This window comes from Aythya ferina (genome assembly GCF_964211825.1).
Source record: "Aythya ferina genome assembly, chromosome: 31".
Classification (NCBI taxonomy): domain Eukaryota; kingdom Metazoa; phylum Chordata; class Aves; order Anseriformes; family Anatidae; genus Aythya; species Aythya ferina.
Window position 1 is genome coordinate 2200326 of NC_140328.1, and position 19149 is coordinate 2219474.

The window sequence follows — 19149 nt, forward strand, 5'->3', positions numbered from 1 at the left end:
CAAATCCCAGTGTCCCCGTGTCCCCATGTCCCAATATCCCCAATGTCCCCATATCCCTGTGTCCCCAGTGTCCCCATGACCCCATAACCCCACAGGCATGTGTCCCGGTGTCCCCACATCCCCATGTCCCCATATCCCTGTGTCCCCGTGTCCCCATAGCCATGTGCCTCTGTGTCCCCATACCCCCATATCCCCATGTCCCCATATCTCTGTGTCCCCATGCCCCCGTGTCCCTATATCCCCATGACCCCACAGGCATGTGTCCCGGTGTCCCCATATCCCCATATCCCCATATCCCCATGTCCCCATGTCCCCAATGTCCCCAATGTCCCCATATCCCCATATCCCCATGTCCCCATGTCCCCATATCCCCATGTCCCCATGTCCCCATGTCCCCGTGTCCCCCATCTCCTCCCACCCCATTGTCCCCCCACCCTTCAGCCCCGTGTCCCCACTCGTGCCCCGTTTGCCACCCCCGTCCCCACGTCCCCCGTCCCCACAGCCCTTTGTCCCCTTGTCCCCGTGCCCCCTCGTCCCCATAAACGCGTCCCCACCCTGATCCCCTCAATGGCCCCAAATCGCTGTCCCCATGTCCCTGTCCCCATCCCAGGTCCCCTTTCCCCGTGGTGTCCCCAAACCCCGTGTCGTGACCCCGTGTCATCGTGCTGTGTCCCCAAATCACCGTGTTTTGTCCCCATACCCATGTGCCCACGTCCCTGTGACCCCCTGTGTCCCTGTGACCCTATATCCCCGTGTCCCATGTCCCTTTGTCCCCAACACGTTCCCGTGTCCCCATAACCCCGTGTTCCTCAGTCCCGGTGTCCCCATGCTGCCGTGCCCCCATCTTCGTGTCCCAGTGACCCCATATCCCAATGTCCCAGTGTCCCCATGTCCCAGTGACCCCATATCCCAATCCCCCAGTGTCCCCACATCCCAGTGTCCCCATGCCCCAGTGTCCCCACATTCCCATATCCCAGTGTCCCCATGTCCCCATGCCCCTGTGTCCCTATATCCATGTGTCCCCGTGTCCCCGTGTCCCCGTGCATCCATGTCCCTGTGTCCCCCATCCCTGTGCCCCCATATCCCCATATCCCCATGCCCCCAAAACCCTGTGCCCCCATTTCCCCATGTCCCCATATCCCCGTGTCCCCATGCCCCCATATCCGTGTCCCCATAGCCATGTGTCCCTGTGCCCCCATATCCCCATAACCCCATATCCCCGTGTCCCTATAACCCCGTCCCCGTGTCCCCGTGTCCCTATATCCCCGTGTCCCCATAACCCCATAACCTCATTTCCCCTCATCCCTGTGTTCCCATAACCCCCTGTCCCCATATCCCCCTATCCCCATAACCCTGTGTCCCCATATCCCCATAACCCCATTACCCTGTGTCCCCATATCCCCGTGTCGCCGTATCCCTGTGTCCTCATAACCCCGTGTCCCTATATCCCCTGTGTCCCCATAACCCCATATCCCCATAACCCCGTGTCCCTATAACAGTGTCCCCATATCCCCCTGTCCCCATATCCCTGTGTCCCCATATTCCCGTGTCCCCATAACCTCATGTCCCTATAACCCCGTGTCCCCATAACCCCATATCCCCCCTGTCCCCATAACCCCGTGTCCCTATAACCCCATAACCCCGTGTCCCTATATCCCTGTGTCCCCATATCCCCCTGTCCCTGTGTCCCCGTGTCCCCATAACCCCATAAACCCATATCCCCGTGTCCCCATAACCCCATATCCCTGTGTCCCCATAACCCCCGTGTCCCCATAACCCCATATCCCTGTGTCCCCATAACCCCCGTGTCCCCATAACCCCATATCCCTGTGTCCCCATAACCCCCGTGTCCCCATAACCCCATATCCCTGTGTCCCCATAACCCCGTGTCCCCATAACCCCGTGTCCCTATAACCCCATAACCCTGTGTCCCTGTGTCCCCATAACCCCGTGTCCCTATAACCCCGTGTCCCCATATCCCCGTGTCCCCATAACCCCGTGTCCCCATAACCCCATAACCCCGTGTCCCCATATCCCCATAACCCCATAACCCCGTGTCCCCATGACCCCGTGTCCCCATAACCCCATAACCCCATAACCCCGTGTCCCCATAACCCCATAACCCCATAACCCCGTGTCCCCCTGTCCCCATAACCCCATGTCCCTATAACCCCATAACCCCGTGTCCCCGTGTCCCCGTCCCCGGTGCAGGCAGGCGCAGGCGGCTCCTGGGGTTTATTGGGGGGCTATGGCTTCTGGGGCCCCCCCGGCCCCGCACGCAGACACAGACTGGGGGGGGGGGGGGGAGACACAGGGGGGCTTTGGGGGGGCCCCGGGTACATCGGGGGGGCTCCCCCATACACAGACATCGGGGGGGGGGGCCATACACAGACGGGGGGGGGGTTTGGGGGGGCCATACACAGACATTGGGGACCCCCCCCCTATACACAGACACTGGGGGGGGGCACACGGAGACACTGGGGGGGTGGGGGGGGCGCCCCCATACACGGATACTGGGAGCCCCCCCCCCCAGATATTGGGGTGGGGGGGGGTTGGGGGCGTCCCCGTACCCAGACATTTTTGGGGGGGGGGGCCCATACACAGACATTTGGGGGGGGCCCCATACACAGACATTTGGGGGGGGGGCCCCCATACCCAGACATTTGGGGGGGGGCCCCCATACCCAGACATTTGGGGGGGGGGCCCCCATACACAGACATTAGGATGGCTCGGGGGGGGGGGGGGGCTCCCAGACACCTGCCCCCCCCCTACAAACACAGTGGGGGGGGGGCCCTAAAAACACACGAGGGTTTTGAGGACCCCCCCCCCATACAAACACATGTGTTTTTTTTTTTGGGGGGGGGGGCGTAGAAACACATGGGGGTGCCCCCCCCCCACATTCACACACGGGGGGGGGGCTCCTGGGTCCCTCCAGGCCCCCCCCAGGCGCCGGGGTTCACAGTGGGGGGGGGCCGGGCCCCCCCTTGTCGTGCAGGGCAGGGGCCGGGGGCCCGGGGGGGGCCCCTATGGCTTCGGTGTGGGGCCCCCCCGGCCGGGCCGGCCCCGCCGCCTGCGGGAGAGAGGGGTCAGCACCTGCCCAGTATGGCCCAGTGCCCCCCAGTATGGTAAAGTGCCCCCCAGTATGGTAAAGTGCCCTCCCAGTATGGTAGAGTGAGCTCCCAGTATGGCCCAGTGCCCCCCAGTACGGTAAAGTGCCCTCCCAGTATGGTAAAGTGCCCTCCCAGTATGGTAGAGTGAGCTCCCAGTATGGCCCAGTGCCCCCCAGTATGGTAAAGTGCTCTCCCAGTATGGTAAAGTGCCCTCCCAGTATAGCCCAGTGCCTCCCGATATGGTAAGGTGTGCTCCCAGTATGGCCCAGTTCCCTCCCAGTATGGCCCCATGTCCCCCAGTATGGTAAAGTGCTCTCCCAGTATGGTAAAGTGCCCTCCCAGTATGGCCCAGTGCCCTCCCAGTATGGTAAAGTGTGCTCCCAGTACAGCCCAGAGCCCCCCAGTACAGCCCAGTGCCCTCCAGTATGGCCCAATGACCCTCAATATGGCCCAGTGGCCCCCAGTACAGTCCAGTGGCCCTCCCAGTATGGCCCAGTGCTCCCCAGTATGGTAAAATGCCCTCTCTGTATGACCCAGCAGCCTCCCAGTATGGCCCAGTTCTCTTCCAGTATGTCCACATGCTCTCCAGTGCCCTCCCACTATGGCCCCATATAGTAGTGTCCCCTCCAGTATGGCCCAGTGCCCTCCAGCATGGCCCAGTGCCACCCCAGTATGGCCCCGTGCCCTCCCAGCATGACCCAGACCCCTCCCAGTATGGCTCAATGCTCTCCCAGTATGGCCCAGTGGCCCCAAGCATGCCCCAGTAACCTCCCAGTATGGTACAGAGCGCTCCCAGTGCCCTCTCCCAGTTTGCCCCGTGCCCTCCAGTATGGCCCAGTGCCCTCCAGTATGGCCCAATGCCTCCCCGGTCCCTCCCAGAGCCCTCGGTGCCGCTCCCAGTGCTCCCAGTGCTCCCAGTACCGGCTCGCTGGGGCTCAGTCGGGCTCCACCACGATGCTGGGTTTGTCCCGCGCCGTCCCCTTGGCCGCCAGCCCCAGCGCCTTCTCCTGCACCGGGACGGGGACACCCGTATGGGGACACCCGTATGGGGACACCCGTATGGGGAGGGGGACACCCATATGGGGACGGGGACACCCATATGGGGACACCCGCATGGGGACAGGGACACCCATATGGGGACAGGGACGCTCATATGGGGACGGGGACACCCGTATGGGGACACCCGTATGGGGACGGGGACACTCGCATAGGGACAGGGACACTCATATGGGGACGGGGACACCCGTATGGGGACGGGGATGCTCATATGGGGACAAGGACACCCGTATGGGGACGGGGACACCCGTAAGGGGACAGGGACACTCATATGGGGATGGGGACACCCGTATGGGGATGGGGACACTCGCATAGGGACAGGGACACTCATATGGGGATGGGGACACCCGTATGGGGACGGGGACACTCATATGGGGATGGGGACACCCGTATGGGGACAGGGTCACTCATTAGGGACAGGGACACTCGTATGGGGACACCCACATCAGGATGGGGACACTTGTATGGGGACACTTGTGTGGGGACAGGGACGCTCATATGGGGACGGGGACACCCATATGGGGACAGGGTCACTCATATGGGGATGGGGACGCTCGTATGGGGACACCCACATCAGGATGGGGACACCCGTATGGGGACACCCGTGCGGGGATGGGGACACTCGTATGGGACGGGGACAGTTTTATAGGGATGGGGACAATCGTATGGGGACACTCATATGGGGACACTTGTGTGGGGATGGGGACACTTGTATGGGGACAGGGACACTCATATGGGGACACCCACATGGGGATGGGGACCCTTGTCCAGGGACAGGGACCCCCAAAAGGGGACACTTTATGGGGCCACGTTATGGGGCCACGTTATGGGGTCCCTCACATGGGGACCCTCGCAGGGGACAAAGACACTCGCACGGGGACGTTTACCCGATGGCGCACCCGTGCACGGCTGCATGGGTGCCCCCGGGGTGCTGGGGGGTCCCATGGGTGCCAGGGGGGTCCCATGGGTGCTGGGGGGTCCTATGGGTGCTGGGGGGTCCCATGGGTGCTGGGGGGGTGGTCCTATGCGTATTGGGGATGTCCTATAGGTGCCAGGGGAGGGGTGTCCCATGGGTGTCAGGGTGGTCCCATGGGTGCCAGGGGGGTCCCATGGGTGCTGGGAGTTCCTATGGGGATTGGGGATGTCCTTTGAGTGCTGGGGGGTCCCATGGGTGCCAAGGGGTCCCATGGGTGCCAGGTGATCCTATAGGCATTAGGGATACCCTATGAGTACTGGGGGTGTCCTATGGGTGCTGGGGGATCCCATGGGTGCCAGGGGATTAACATAGGTGCCAGGAGGATCCCGTGGGTGCTGGGGGGTCCCATGGGTGCTGGGGGGGTGGTCCTATGCGTATTGGGGATGTCCTATAGGTGCCAGGGGAGGGGTGTCCCATGGGTGTCAGGGTGGTCCCATGGGTGCCAGGGGGGTCCCATGGGTGCTGGGAGTTCCTATGGGGATTGGGGATGTCCTTTGAGTGCTGGGGGGTCCCATGGGTGCCAAGGGGTCCCATGGGTGCCAGGTGATCCTATAGGCATTAGGGATACCCTATGAGTACTGGGGGTGTCCTATGGGTGCTGGGGGATCCCATGGGTGCCAGGGGATTAACATAGGTGCCAGGAGGATCCCGTGGGTGCTGGGGGGTCCCATGGGTGCCAAGGGGTCCCAGGGAAGCCAGGTGATCCTATGGGTACCGAGGGGGGTCCTATGGGTGGTGAGGGTTCCTATGGGTGCCAGGGGTGTCCTATGGGTGCCACGGGGTCCTATGAGTGCCAGGGGGTTCCTATGGGTACTGGGGGTTCCTATGGGTGCTGGGGGGATCCCATGGGTGCTGGGGGGGTCCCATGGGAGCCAGGTGATCCTATAGACATTGAGGTTGTCCTATATGTACCAGGGGGGTCCTATGGGCACGGGGGTTCCTACGGGTGCCAGGGAGGTCCTATGGGTTCTGGGGGATCCCATGGGTGCTGGGGGGTCCCATGGGTGCCGGGGGGTCCCATGGATGCCAGGCAACCCTATAGACATTGGGGGATATCCTATGAGTACTGGGGGTGTCCTATGGGTGCCAGGGGGGTCCTATGGGTGCTGGGGGATCCCATTGGTGCTGGGGGATCCCATTGGTGCTGGGGGGTCCCATGGGTGACAAGGGGTCCCATGGGAGCCAGGCAATCCTATAGACATTGGGGGATAGCCTATGGGTACTGGGGGATCCCATTGGTGCTGGGGGGTCCCATGGGTGCTGGGGGGGTCCCATGGGTGCCGGGGGGGTCCCATGGGTGCCGGGGGGGTCTCACCTCGACCAGCGTGTGCCAGTGCTCGATGGGTTTGCGGGGGTTGGCCAACATCTCGGCCCAGTGCTCGCGGCCCGGCCCCTCGGCGTCGCTGCCCACCCGGCACATCCCGATCACCTCGTTGTGCCCGATGCTGCGGGAGCCACGGTGGCACCCAGGGGACCGGGGACACCCCCGGGACCCCAAAAGCTCCCCGTGACCATCAGCGGGACCCAAATGTCCGGGAGAAACCCCAATGTGGGGACCCAGGTGCCTTGGGACCCCAAAACGCTCCCCATGCCCACCAAGGGGACCCAGATGTCCAGGGGTCACCCCAATAGGGGGACCCAAGTGTCTGAGGACCCCAAAAGCTCCCCATGCCCCCCAATGACACCCAGATGTTCGAGAGTCCCCTCAATATGGGGACCCAAGTACCTGGGGACCCCAAATACTCCCTCGGCCCACCAAGGGGATCCAGATGTCAAGGGTCACCCCAATACGGGGACCTGAGTGTCTGGGGACCCCAAATTCTCCCCATGACCACCAAGGGGACACAGATGTCCATGGGTCACCCCAGTATGGGGACCCAAGTACCTGGGGACCCTAAAAGCTCCCCATGCCCCCCACTGGAACCAAAATGTCAAGGGGTCACCCCAATATGGGGACCCAAGTGCCCAGGGACCCTAAATCCTCCCTCTGCCCACCAAGGGGACCCAGATGTCCAGGGGTCACCCCAATATGGGGACCCAAGTACCTGGGGACCCCAAAAGCTCCCCATGCCCCCCAATGACACCCAGATGTTCAAGAGTCCCCTCAATATGGGGATCCAAGTATCTGGGGACCCCAAAAGCTCCCCATGCCCCCCAGTGGAACCAAAACGTCAAGGGGTCACCCCAATACGAGGACCCAAGTGCCCGGGGACCCCAAACGCTCCCCATGCCCACCAAGGTGACCCGGGTGAACAGGATCACCCCAACACGGGGACTCAACAGCCCGGCGACCCCGAAACCTTCCCGTGCTCCCCCCCCAAGGGGACCCAGCCGTGCTCGGGACCACCCCGAGACGGGGCAGGACCCCCGGCACGAGGGCGCCGACCCCCTCACCAGTCGTAGTCGACCACGGCGATGGTGAGGCTGACGTGGTGCACGCTCTCGTGCGGGACGTCGAACACCAGCGCCTCGTTGTAGCTGGGGTTCAGGGTGTTCTTCTTGATGGACGTCTTGCGCTTCTTCAGCCGCCGGCCCTCCGCCATCAGCGAGGCCTTCACGTAGGGGTCTGGGGGGGGGCAGCCCCACGGCACCCCCCTAAAGCCCCGCGGCCGCCACCACGGCGCCCCGCGGCCGTTTGACGGCATCTCAGAGCCCCACGGCCATCCCGTGGTGACCCACGGTCATCCCTTGGTGTCCCATGGTCATCCCATGGTGCCCTATAGAACCCCATGGCCATCCTATGGTGCCCTATGGTCATCCTATGGTGTCCTACAGAGCCCCACAGCCATCCCATGGTGTCCTAGAGAGCCCCACGGCCATCCCATTGTTCCCTACCATCATCCCATGGTGCCCTATAGAGCCCTCCGCCATCCCATGTGTCCTACAGAGCCCCACGGCCATCCCATGGTGCCCTATGGTCATCCCATGCTGCCCTACAGCCATCCCATGGTGTCCCATGGTCATCCCATGATGCTCTACAGTCATCCCATGGTGCCCTATAAAGCCCCACGGCCATCCCATGGTGTCCCATGGTCATCCCATGGTGCCCTACAGCCATCCCATGGTGTCCTACAGAGCCCCACGGCCATCCCATTGTTCCCTACCATCATCCCATGGTGCCCTATAGAGCCTTCCTCCGTCCCATGGTGCCCTATAGAGCCCCATGGCCACCCCATGGTGCCCTATGGTCATCCCATGGTGCCCTATAGAACCCCACGGCCATCCTATGGTGCCCTATGGTCATCCCATGGTGCCCTACAGCCATCCCATGGTGTCCTACAGAGCCCCACGGCCATCCCATTGTTCCCTACCATCATCCCATGGTGCCCTATAGAGCCCTCCTCCATCCCAAGGTGTCCTACAGAGCCCCATGGCCATCCCTGGTGCCCTATGGTCATCCCTTGGTGCCCTATAGAACCCCATGGCCATCCCATGGTGTCCCATGGTCATCCTATGGTGTCCTATAGAGCCCCACAACCATCCCATGGTGTCCTACAGAGCCCCACAGCCATCCATGGTGCCCCATTGCCATCCCTTGGTGTCCTATAGAGCCCCATGGCCAGCCCATGGTGGTGCCCTATGGTCACTCCTTGGTATCCTACAGAGCCCTATGGTCATCCCATGGTGTCCTACAGAGCCCTACGGCCATCCCATGGTGTCCCATGGCCACCCCATGGTGCCCCATGGCCACCCCATGGTCATCTCATGGGGACAAGTTGGACACGCCGCGTCCCCCAGCGCCCTTATGTCCTCCGTGTCCTCCTGTGTCCCCACATCCCTCCACATCCCCTTACCCTGCCGTGTCCCCATGTCTTGCCATGTCCCCACGTCCCTCCGTGTCCCCGTGTCCCCCCCGTGTCCCCGTGTCCCCGGGGGTCCCCGTGTCCCCTCTCACCCGAGAAGCCGGTCAGGTCCATGGCGCGCAGGTTGGAGGCGCGGATGACGGTGACCGTCAGGCGCCCGGCCGTGGGCAGGTAGCACAGCGAGAAGTTCACCTCCCCCAGGTCCGCCTTCTCCTGCCGGGGGCAAAGGGCAGCAGGGGTCAAAGGTCAGCGGAGTCCAAGGTCATGGGGTCAAAGATCGGTGGGGTCAACGGGCATCAGGTTTGGGGATGGGTCCGGGGGGAAAGGGGACGGGGGAGGTTGGGGGTGGCACCAGGTTTGGGGATGGGGGCAAAGGGATCAGGGGTCACGGTGAGGTCGGAGGTCGATGGGGTCAGGGATCACAGGGGGGTCAGAGGTCACGGGTAGGGGATGCTTCTGGTTGGGGTTCAGCTCCTGCTCCGGGACTGAACTGCACACGCGCCTCCAAACGAGGCTGGCAATGCACGTGCAAGTGTGCACGCACGTCTGCAACCCAGGCTGCGAGTGCAGCCAGAGGTGCAAACACATCAGGCAAGACTGACGATGCATTTGCAAGCACATCTGCAAATGCACCTGCGAGTGGCGCTGCAAATGCATCTACAAACGCACCTGTAGCTGAAGGAAAAATGTGTCTGCAAACAAGGCTGGCAATGCATCTGCCGATGCACCTGGAAATGCATCCATGAGCACAGCTGCAAAGGCATCTGCAAGTGCATGTAGGGCTGGAGCTGCAAATGCACCTGCAACTGGAGCTGCAAATGCATCTGCAAACAAGGCCACGATGCATTTGTAAATGCACCTGCATCTGGAGCAGCATTTGCAAATGCATCTGCAAATGAGGCTGCAAATGCATCTGCAAATGAGGCTGCAAGTGCATCTGCAATGAAGGCTGTAAATGTGTCTTCCAAATACATTTTCAAATGTGTCCATGACCAGTAATGCATGCAAATATAAATGAAAAAATGTGTGACCGGAGCTGCAAATGCATCCTCAAGTGCATCTGCAAATGCATCTGTGACAAGAGCTGTAAATTTATCTGAAAACAACAGTACTAATGCACCCTGCAACTGCATCTGCACGTGTGACTGGAGCATCAAATGCATGTGTGAATGGAGCTACAAATACATCTGCAAATGAGGTGGCAAATGTATCTTGCAAATGCATCCTGCAAATACATCTGCAAATGCATGTGAGACCAGAGGGACAAATGCATCTGCATTTGAAGCTACAAATGCATCCTGCAAATGCATCTACAGAGGTATCTGCAAATAGATGTGAGAGCAGAGATAAAAATGCATCTATAAATGATGTTTTGTAAACATGTCTTGCAAACATATCTGTAAATGCATCCTGTAAATGCACATGTTAAACCAGAGGTACAAACATCTGTAACCAAGACTGCAAAAACATTCTGCAAACACATCCTCAAATTAATGTAAGACCAGAGCTGCAAACGTATCTTCAAAATATTGTCTTGCAAGCATGTTTTGCAAATTCATCTGCAAATGCATCTACAAATGAATCTACAAATGCTAATGAGACCTGAGCTACAAATGCACCTACAAACGATGTCTTGCAAACACTTCTCGCAAACGCATCTCCAAATGCACCTGCATGTGCATGCAAAACCAGAGGAACAAATGCATCTGCAACCAAGACCGCAAACACATTCTGCAAACGCATCCTCAAATGCATGTGAGACCAGACTGCAAATGCATCTGCATTTGAGTCTGCAAACACATCCTGCAAATGTATGCAAATATTTGTGAAACCAGAGGTATAAATGCATCTATAAATATTGTCTTACAAACATATCTGCAAATGCACCTGCAAATGCACCTGCAAATGCATGTGAGACCAGAGGTACACATGCATCTGCAACCAAGGCTGCAAGTGCATCCTGCAAATACATCTGCAAGTGCATCTACAAATAATGCCTTGCAAACATGTCTTGCAAACAGATCTGCATCTGCAAAAAAAAACATCTGAAAAGGCATGTAAGACCAGAGGTGCATTTGATTTTGATTGCAGAGCTTCTGCAATCAAGGTTGCAAATGCGTCCTGAAAATGCATCTACAAATGCAATTGAGACAGGGGATACAAATGCATCTGCAATTGAGGCTGCAAATGCATCTGCAAATGCATCCCATGAACACATCTGCAAATACATCTTTCAAATGCATCTACAAATGCATGTGAGACCAGAGGTACAAATGAGTCTTCAATCAAGGATGCAAATGCATCCTGCAAAACCATCTGCAAGTGCATCCTGCAAATGGTGTCTTGCAAGCATGTCTTGCAAATTCATCTCCAAATGCACATGAGACCAGAGGTACAAATGCATCTGCGATCGAGGATGCAAATGTATCCTGCAAATGCATCTACAAATGTACGTGAGAATAGGGGTACAAATGCATCTGCAACCGAGGCTCCAAACGTACCCTGAAAATGCATCTTGCAAACACATCTGCAAATGTATCTACAAATGCATCTACAAGTGTTGTCTTGCAGACATGTCTCACAAAGGCATTTACAAATGCATGAGACTAGAGGTGCAAATGCACCTGCAACCAAGGCTGCAAATGCATTCTGCAAACACATCCTACAACTGTTCAAACACATCCTGCAAATGCATCTACAAATGAAAGTGAGAATAAAAGTGTAAATGAGTCTGCCTGCAATCAAGGATGCAAATGCATTTGGCAAAAGTACCTGCAGATGCATCTACAAATGGTGTCTTGCAAACATGTCTCACTAAATAATCTGCAAATGCATCCTACAAATGCATGTGAGACCAGAAATGCAAATGCATCTTAAACCGAGGCTGCAAATGCATCCCATGAATGCATTTGCAAATGCATCTTGCAAACACATCCTGCAAACATCCTACAAACACATCTGCAAATGTATGTACAATTGGTGTCTTGCAGACATGTCTTGCAAATACATCTGCAAATGCATTTGCAAATGAACACGAGACAAGAGATACAAATGCATCTGCAAGCAAGGCTGCAAATGCATCCCATGAATGTATCTGCAAATGCATCTACAAATGGTGTCTTACAAACATGTCTCACAAATTCATCTGCAAATACATTCTGCAAATGCACATGAAACCAGAGGTGAAAATTAACCTACAATTGAGGCTGCAAATGCATCCTGCAAACACATCTGGAAATGCATTTGCAAATGTATGTACAATTGGTGTCTTGCAAACTTGCATCAAACAAATGCATCTGCAAATGCATACACAAATCTATCTGCAAATGCATGTGAGACAAGGTACAAGTGCACCTGCAACCAATGTTATAAAGGCATCCTGCAAATGCACCTGCAAGTGAATGTACTACAAATACCACAAATGCATGTGAGACCAGAGGTATAAATGTGTCTGCAACTGAGGCTGCAAATGCATCCCACAAATGCATCTCCAAATGCATTTGAGACAAGAGGCGCAAATGCATCCGCAACCAAGGCTGCAAATGCATCCCATGAACACATCTGCAGACACATCCTGCAAATGCATCTATAGATGCATGTGAGACCAGCAGTGCAAATGTGCCTGCAACTGAGGCTGCAAATGCATCTGCACATGCATCTACAAGCGTATGTGAGAACAGAGGTGCAAATGCACCTGCAAATAAGGCTACGAACAAATCCTGCAAATGCATCTGCAAACGAACGTGAGAACAGAGGTGCAAACGCATCTCCAACTGAGGCTGCAAACGCCTCCCGTGAACACATCTGCAGACACGCACCCGCACCGGAGCCCACCAGCATCCCCGTCCCCCCCCCGGCGGCCGCCTCACCGCGGTGGCCTCCAGGATGTCCCTCCAGATGGGCGTCTCGCCGTCGCGCTCGGCCGCCTCCAGCAGGTTATCCAGCACCACCTGCCCGATCAGGTCGTGCCGCGAGAAGCGGTCGAAGTCGTAGACGCTGAAGTGCAGGCGGCGGGCGGGCAGCTCGGCGAAGGGCACCCCGAAGCTGAAGGTCTCGTCGAAGACGGGGTTGAGCGTCCGCCGGTGCACCTTGGTCTGGAATTTCTTCTTGCGGTCGGGCAGCAGGTACATCTTGACGTAGGGGTCGGAGAAGCCGTTGGCGTCCTTGGCGGGGAGGTCGCGGGCGCGCAGGACCCTCACCACCAGCTGCTCGGTGCCGTAGGCGTAGCGCAGGGCGACGCTCAGCCGCCCGCAGGGCGTCCCCCCCCCGGCGCCCCCCGCACCCCCGCGCCGAGCGTCGCCCTCGCCGGGCTGGTAGAGCTCAGGTTGGATCTGGCCGATGCTGGTGCTTTGCTCGGGTTTCTCCTCGAAAAGGTTCGGGGGGTCCGGGCTGGACGGGCGGGGGGCCGGGGGGTGTCTGGGGGGGGAAAAAGGGTGGTCCTGGTGATGGAGATGGGGTGGGGTCTCCGGCTGCCCCCCCACGTGTCCTTGCGGACCCCCATCCCCGTGCCAGTCCTGTCCCCATGTCACGCAGCCCCCGTCTGTCTCCATCTCCATGTTCACCCCGTCCCCATCCCAGTCCCCACCCTATTCCCATCCCCAATCCCCAGTCCCAATCCCAATCCCCTCCCCTCCCATTCCATCCCGACCCAACCCCATTCCCATCTCCATCCCAGTCACCGTCCCCATGTCCTCCCATCCCATCCCATCCCATCCCATCCCATCCCATCCCATCCCATCCCATCCCATCCCATCCCATCCCATCCATCCCAATCTCCACCCCACCCCATCTCCATTCAACCCTATTCCAATCCCAATCCCAATCCCATCCCTCCCAATCCCCATCCCATCTTTATCACATCCCAATTGCCGTCCGATCCCTATCCCATTCCAATCCCCATCCCATTTCATCCGCATCCCATCCCCTTCCCCACCCTATCCCCATCCCAATCCTATTCCATCCCCTCCCCATTCCATCCCCACCCAACCCCATTCCCACCTCCATCCCCATCCCCATCCCATCCCATCCCCATCCATCCCAATCCTCATCCCAATCCCCATTCCATCCCATCCCATCCCATCCAAATCCCCACTCCATCCCCATCCCATCCCATCCCATCCCATCCCATCCCGATCCTCATCCCAATCCCAATCCCAATCCCATCCCAATCCCCAACCCATTCCAAACCCATTCCCATCCCATCCCATCCCATCCCACCCCATCCCATCCCATCCCATCCCCATCCCCATCCCCATCCCATCCCATCCCATCCCACCCCATCCCATCCCATCCCATCCCCATCCCCATCCCCATCCCATCCCAACCCCATCCCAACCTCAATCTCACCCCACCCCAATCCCCACCCCACCCCACCCCACCCCCTTCCCCCTTCCCATCCCCATCCACCCCAACTCCATCCCCATCTCCCTCCCCACCCCATCCCCTCCCACCCCCGTCCCCCTGTCCCCCCGTGTCCCCATCCCTGTCCCCACCTGCCCCCGTGTCCCAGCGCCGCCACCTGCTGCTGGGAGGTGGCGCTGGGCAGGGCCCCCCCGGCCCCGTCGCGCTCCAGGGGCAGCTCGGGCGACGTCTGGCTCAGTTTTAGGGCGGCCTCAGGGCAGGACCCCATATCCAGGTAGGAGCGTTCGGGGGCTTCGGCGCCCGCTTCCCCTCGCTCGGGTTCCCCGAAAGGTGTCGGGTGGGGGGGTTCCTTGCGGGGGGCGGCCCCCGCGCCCCCCTTGTCGCGCCAGGGCACCCAGCAGAGCTTCCAGGAGACGAAGAGCGAGACACCCAGCAGCACGATGCCGCAGAAGGTGACGATCACCGACAGCAGGCTCACCGAGATGTCTGGGTGGGGGGACGGCCCGGGGGGTCTCCGTCACCCTCCGGGGGTCCTCGTCACCCTCTGGGGTCCCTGATACCCTCCTGGGGTCCCTGATACCCTCCTGGGTCCCTGACACCCTCCTTGGGTCTCTGATACCCTCCTGGGGGTTTCTGATACCCTCTAGGGGTCCTTGATACCCTCCTGGGGTCCCTGACACCCTCTGGGGGTCCCTGATACCCTCCTGAGTCCCTGACACCTTCCTGGGGTCCCCGTCACCCTCTGGGGGTCCTCGTCACCCTCTGGGGTCCCTGATACCCTCCTGGGGTCCCAACCGTGATCCTCAGGTTCCCAGATGGAGGACATGGGGGTCCCATCACCTTCTTGGGGTCCCCACCACCCTCCGGGGGTCCTCGTCACCCTCTGGGGGTCCCTGGCACCTTCCTCAGGTCCCTGTCATCCTCTTGGGGTCCCATCACCCTTTTGTGGTCCCCACCAACCTCTGGGGGTCCCCATTACATTCCTGGGGTGCCCACCACCTTCCTGGGGTCCCCAGGTGTAGGACATGGGGGTCCCATCACCTTCTTAGGGTCCCACCACCCTCTTGGGGTCCCTGTCATCCCCCTTAAGGTCTTACCACCCTCTTGGGTTCCCAGCACCCTCCCTGGGTTCCCACCACCCTATTGAGGACCCCACACCCCTCCTTGGGATCCCACCACCTTCCTTAGGGTCTCCTCATCCTCTTGGGGTCCCACCACCCTCTTGAGGACCCCACCACCCTTTTTGGGATCCCACCACCTTCCTTAGGGTCTCCTCATCCTCTTGGGGTCTCACCACCCTCTTGAGGACCCCACCACCCTTTTTGGGTTCCTGTCACCCTCCTTAGGGTCTCCTCATCCTCTTGGGGTCCCACCACCCTCTTGAGGACCCCACACCCCTCCTTGGGATCCCATCACCCTCCTTAGGGTCTCCTCACCTTCCTTAGTGTCTCCTCATCCTCTTGGGGTCCCACCACCCTCTTGAAGACCACCCCAACCCCTCGATCACCCCCTCCTCCCCCTCAGGACCCCCCCTCACCTGCATCGGCGGGCCGGGGGTGCCCGCGGTGCCGCAGGAGGTCGGTGAACTCCAGGCACTGCTGGTGCTGGGCGCGGGCGCGGGGGGCGAAGCAGAGCTCCTGCACCAGGCGCAGGGCGCTGCGGCACACGTCCTCCTCGTAGTCCCCCGACATGGCCACCCACCTGCGGGGGGCACCGGGGCGTGGGGGGGAGGGCAGCGCCTTTGCACGCCCCCAGCCACCCCCTCCCCATCCCCAACCCCTCAGGATTTGCGTGCAAGGGGGCGCGGGGCTGTGCAACGCACAGTGCTGCGCTCGTGCGTGGGGCTGGGCTTGCACGCCTGCAGGGGGTTGTGCTGATGATTGTGCACGTGGTTGTGCATGCAAGTGTGCACAAGGCTGTGCTTGCGCAGGCAGTGGTGCTCGCAGTCATACACACCATTGCATTTGTGTGTGGTAGTGCTTGCAAGTGTGCACAGGGCTGTGCTTGTGCATGCAGTGGTGCTCGTAATCTTGCATGCCATTGCATTTGTGCAGGGGGCTGTGCTTGCAAGCGTGCATAGGATTGTGCTAATGTTTGTGCCTGCAAGTGTGCACAGGGCTGTGCTTGTGATCATGAGCATGCTCACCATCATGCATGCTGTTTCACTCGTGCATGGAGCTGTGCTTGCACGTGTGCATGGGGACGTGCTAGCAATTGTGCACGTGGCACAGCTTGCAAATGTGCACAGGGCTGTGCTCGTGCATGCAGCCATGCTTGTGATTGTGCATGCCACTGCACTTGTGCAGGGGCTGTGCTTGCACGTGTGCATGGAGATGTGCTAACAACTGTGCACATTGTGCTTGCAAGTGTGCACAGGGCTGTGCTTGTGCATACGGTGGTGCTCACAATTGTGCATGCTGCTACATTTGTGCATGGGGCTGTGCTCGTGCATGCAGTGGTGCTCACAATCACGTGTGCTGTTGCACTCATGCATGGGGCTGTGCTTGCAAGCATGCATGGGGACGTGCTAACGATTGTGCTTGTGACAGTGCTTACAAGTGTGCACAGGGTTGTGCTTGTGCATACAGTGGAGCTCATGATTGTGCATGCCATTGCATTCATGCATGGGGCTGTGCTTGCACGTGTGCACGGGAACATGCATGTGATGGGACTTGCAAGTGTGCACAGGGCTGTGCTTGTGCATACGGTGGAGCGCAGGATTGTGCATGCCATTGCATTCATGCACAGGGCTGTGCTTGCAAGGTGCATGGCTTTGTGCATGCAACAGTGCTTGCAAGCGTGCATGTGGCATGCTCGTGCATGGGGCGTGCTCATGCACATGGTGATGCTCACAATCATGCACGTAGTCACATTTGCACGTGGGGCTGTGCATGCAAGTGTGCATCGGTTTGCTAATGAGTGTGCATACAATAGTGCTCGCAAGTGTGCACAGAGCTGTGCTCATGCATGCAGCAGCACTCGTGACTGTGCACACTGTTGCATTTGTGCACGGGGCTGTGCTTGCACGTGTGCACGGGGACGTGCTAATGACCGTGCACGTGGTTGTGCTTGCAAGTGTGCATGGGGCTGTGCTTGTGCACACAGCTGTGCACACGTGTGCACGGGGCTGTGCTTGCACACGTGCACGGGGCTGTGCTCACGACTGCACCCCGTTACGCCCCCCCCCACCCCTCGCACGCCCCCCCATGCACCCCCCGCCCCTCGTGCAAGCCCCTGTGCAACACCATCACCTGCTGGGCGGCTCCGGGGGGCCGGGGGGGTCAGCGGGGTGCAGGGGGGGGCGCGGGGGCCTGGCGGGGCCGGGGCCGGGCCATGCAGCGTCTGGGGGGGGTCGCACGAGGGGTCCCCACGCGCCGGCCGCCTGAGGGGGGGGGAGATGGGATTTGGGGGGCACCTGGACCCCCCCCCCGCCAAGTGCAAGGTGTGGGGGGGGGGTCTTGCCCCCCCCAGTGCATAAAGGCTGTCATCACTGGGGGGTGGGTACCCCTAATTGCCCCCCCTCCAGACCCCTAATTATCCCCCCAAAACCCACAATTGCCCCCCCTTTCTCCTCTACTGCCCCCCCCAGGACCACAATTGCCCCCCCCAGGCCCACCCCTCCCCCCCCAGCCCTACAATTGCCCCCCCTTTGCTCCCCTTATTGCCCCCCCACCCCCCCACCTGCCCCCTTTGCCCCCCTATTGCCCCCCCCAGACCCTCCCCTGCCCCCCCAGAGGCTGACCACTGCCCCCCAAATCCCCCCCCCCAGCACAGGCAGCCCCCCCCCAGCATTGCAGCCCCCCCAAAAATCCCCCTTACCCCCCCATATGCCCCCCTCCCCCCCCAATATTCCCCCTTCCCCCCCCAAATTCCTCCCCACCCCCCTATAACCCCCCCAACCCCCCTCACCCCCCCCACCCCTCCAGCCCCCCCCCATTTCCACCCAGCCCCCCCAACCCCCCCCCCACCCATTTCCCTGCCCCCCCCCTCCCCACTGCAGCCCCCCCCCCCCAATTCCCGCCCCCCCCAGGGGCTCCCCCACGCCCTTACCCCCCCGCCGCCCCCCCCCCGTGCACAGAGACCCCCCCCCAAATTCTCCCCCCTCCCCTAAATTTGCCCCCCCCCCCCTCAGAGCCCCCCCCGGCTCCCCCCAGCCCCGGCCGGGCCCGCGCTCACCTGCCGTACCGAGCCGAACCGGGCCGAGCGGAGCCGAACCCGGCCGAAAGGAGCCGAAAGGAGCCGAAAGGAGCCGAAGGGAACCCGAACCCGGCTGAAGGGAGCCGAACCCCCCCCGAACGGAGCCGAACCCCCCCGAACGGAGCCGAACCCTCCCGACTGGTTCCGGACGGTTCCGAACGGAGCCGAAGCCGCCCCCTTGGCGGTCCCGACCCCTCCCGAATGGTTCCGAAAGGAGCCGAAGCCGCTCGGGGCGGCCCCGAACCCTCCCGAACGGTCCCGAACGGTTCCGAACCGGCCCGAACCGGCCCGAGCGGCTGCCTGGGGAGGGAGACCCCTATGGGGGGGGGGGGCGGGGCTATAGGGGAGGGGGCGGGGCCTATAGGGCCTATAGGATGAGCACCCCCCAAGGGAGGGGGCACCTATATAGGGGATATAGATAAAATGGGGGGGGGGGCACGTATAGGGGGCACCTATGGGGGTGGGGCCCCTATATATAGGGGGCACCCTATATATTCTATAGGGGGGTGGTGGGACCTATATGGGGGGCAGGATTGGGGGGGGGGGAGCCTATGGGGGAAGCAGCTGTGGGATGCAGAGGAACGTATAGGGTGGGAGGACACCTATAGGGGGTATATATGAGGGGATCTATAGGGTGGGGGGGATG

The 19149-nt window shown here is 60.2% G+C and overlaps 1 protein-coding gene across 1 annotated transcript; it reads right to left on the minus strand.

The window, feature by feature from the left end:
- Positions 1–2864: 2864 nt before the first annotated feature.
- Positions 2865–18666, minus strand: SYT3 (synaptotagmin 3). The gene is made up of 10 exons (XM_084501319.1): positions 18483–18666; positions 17558–17688; positions 15844–16007; positions 14438–14792; positions 12815–13361; positions 9038–9158; positions 7537–7708; positions 6458–6587; positions 4032–4117; positions 2865–3070 (listed from the first exon to the last, which is right to left on the minus strand). Exons 3-9 carry the CDS (start codon positions 15995–15997, stop codon positions 4046–4048), a joined length of 1551 nt encoding a protein of 516 aa, XP_084357445.1. The 5' UTR covers positions 15998–16007; positions 17558–17688; positions 18483–18666; the 3' UTR covers positions 2865–3070; positions 4032–4045.
- Between the last annotated feature and the right edge of the window lie 483 nt (positions 18667–19149).

What these genes read in the sequence shown, in the direction of transcription:
- SYT3 (XM_084501319.1), bottom strand. Translation starts at nt 15,997, where the DNA reads ATGTCGGGGGACTACGAGGAGGACGTGTGCCGCAGCGCCCTGCGCCTG. An exon ending in GGACCTGACCGGCTTCTCGG is followed by an intron (nt 7,709 to 9,037) that starts GTGAGAGGGGAC and finishes GCCCCCCCCCAG; the next exon opens with ACCCCTACGTGAAGGCCTCG. An exon ending in GCCGTGGTCGACTACGACTG is followed by an intron (nt 6,588 to 7,536) that starts GTGAGGGGGTCG and finishes TGGCTCCCGCAG; the next exon opens with CATCGGGCACAACGAGGTGA.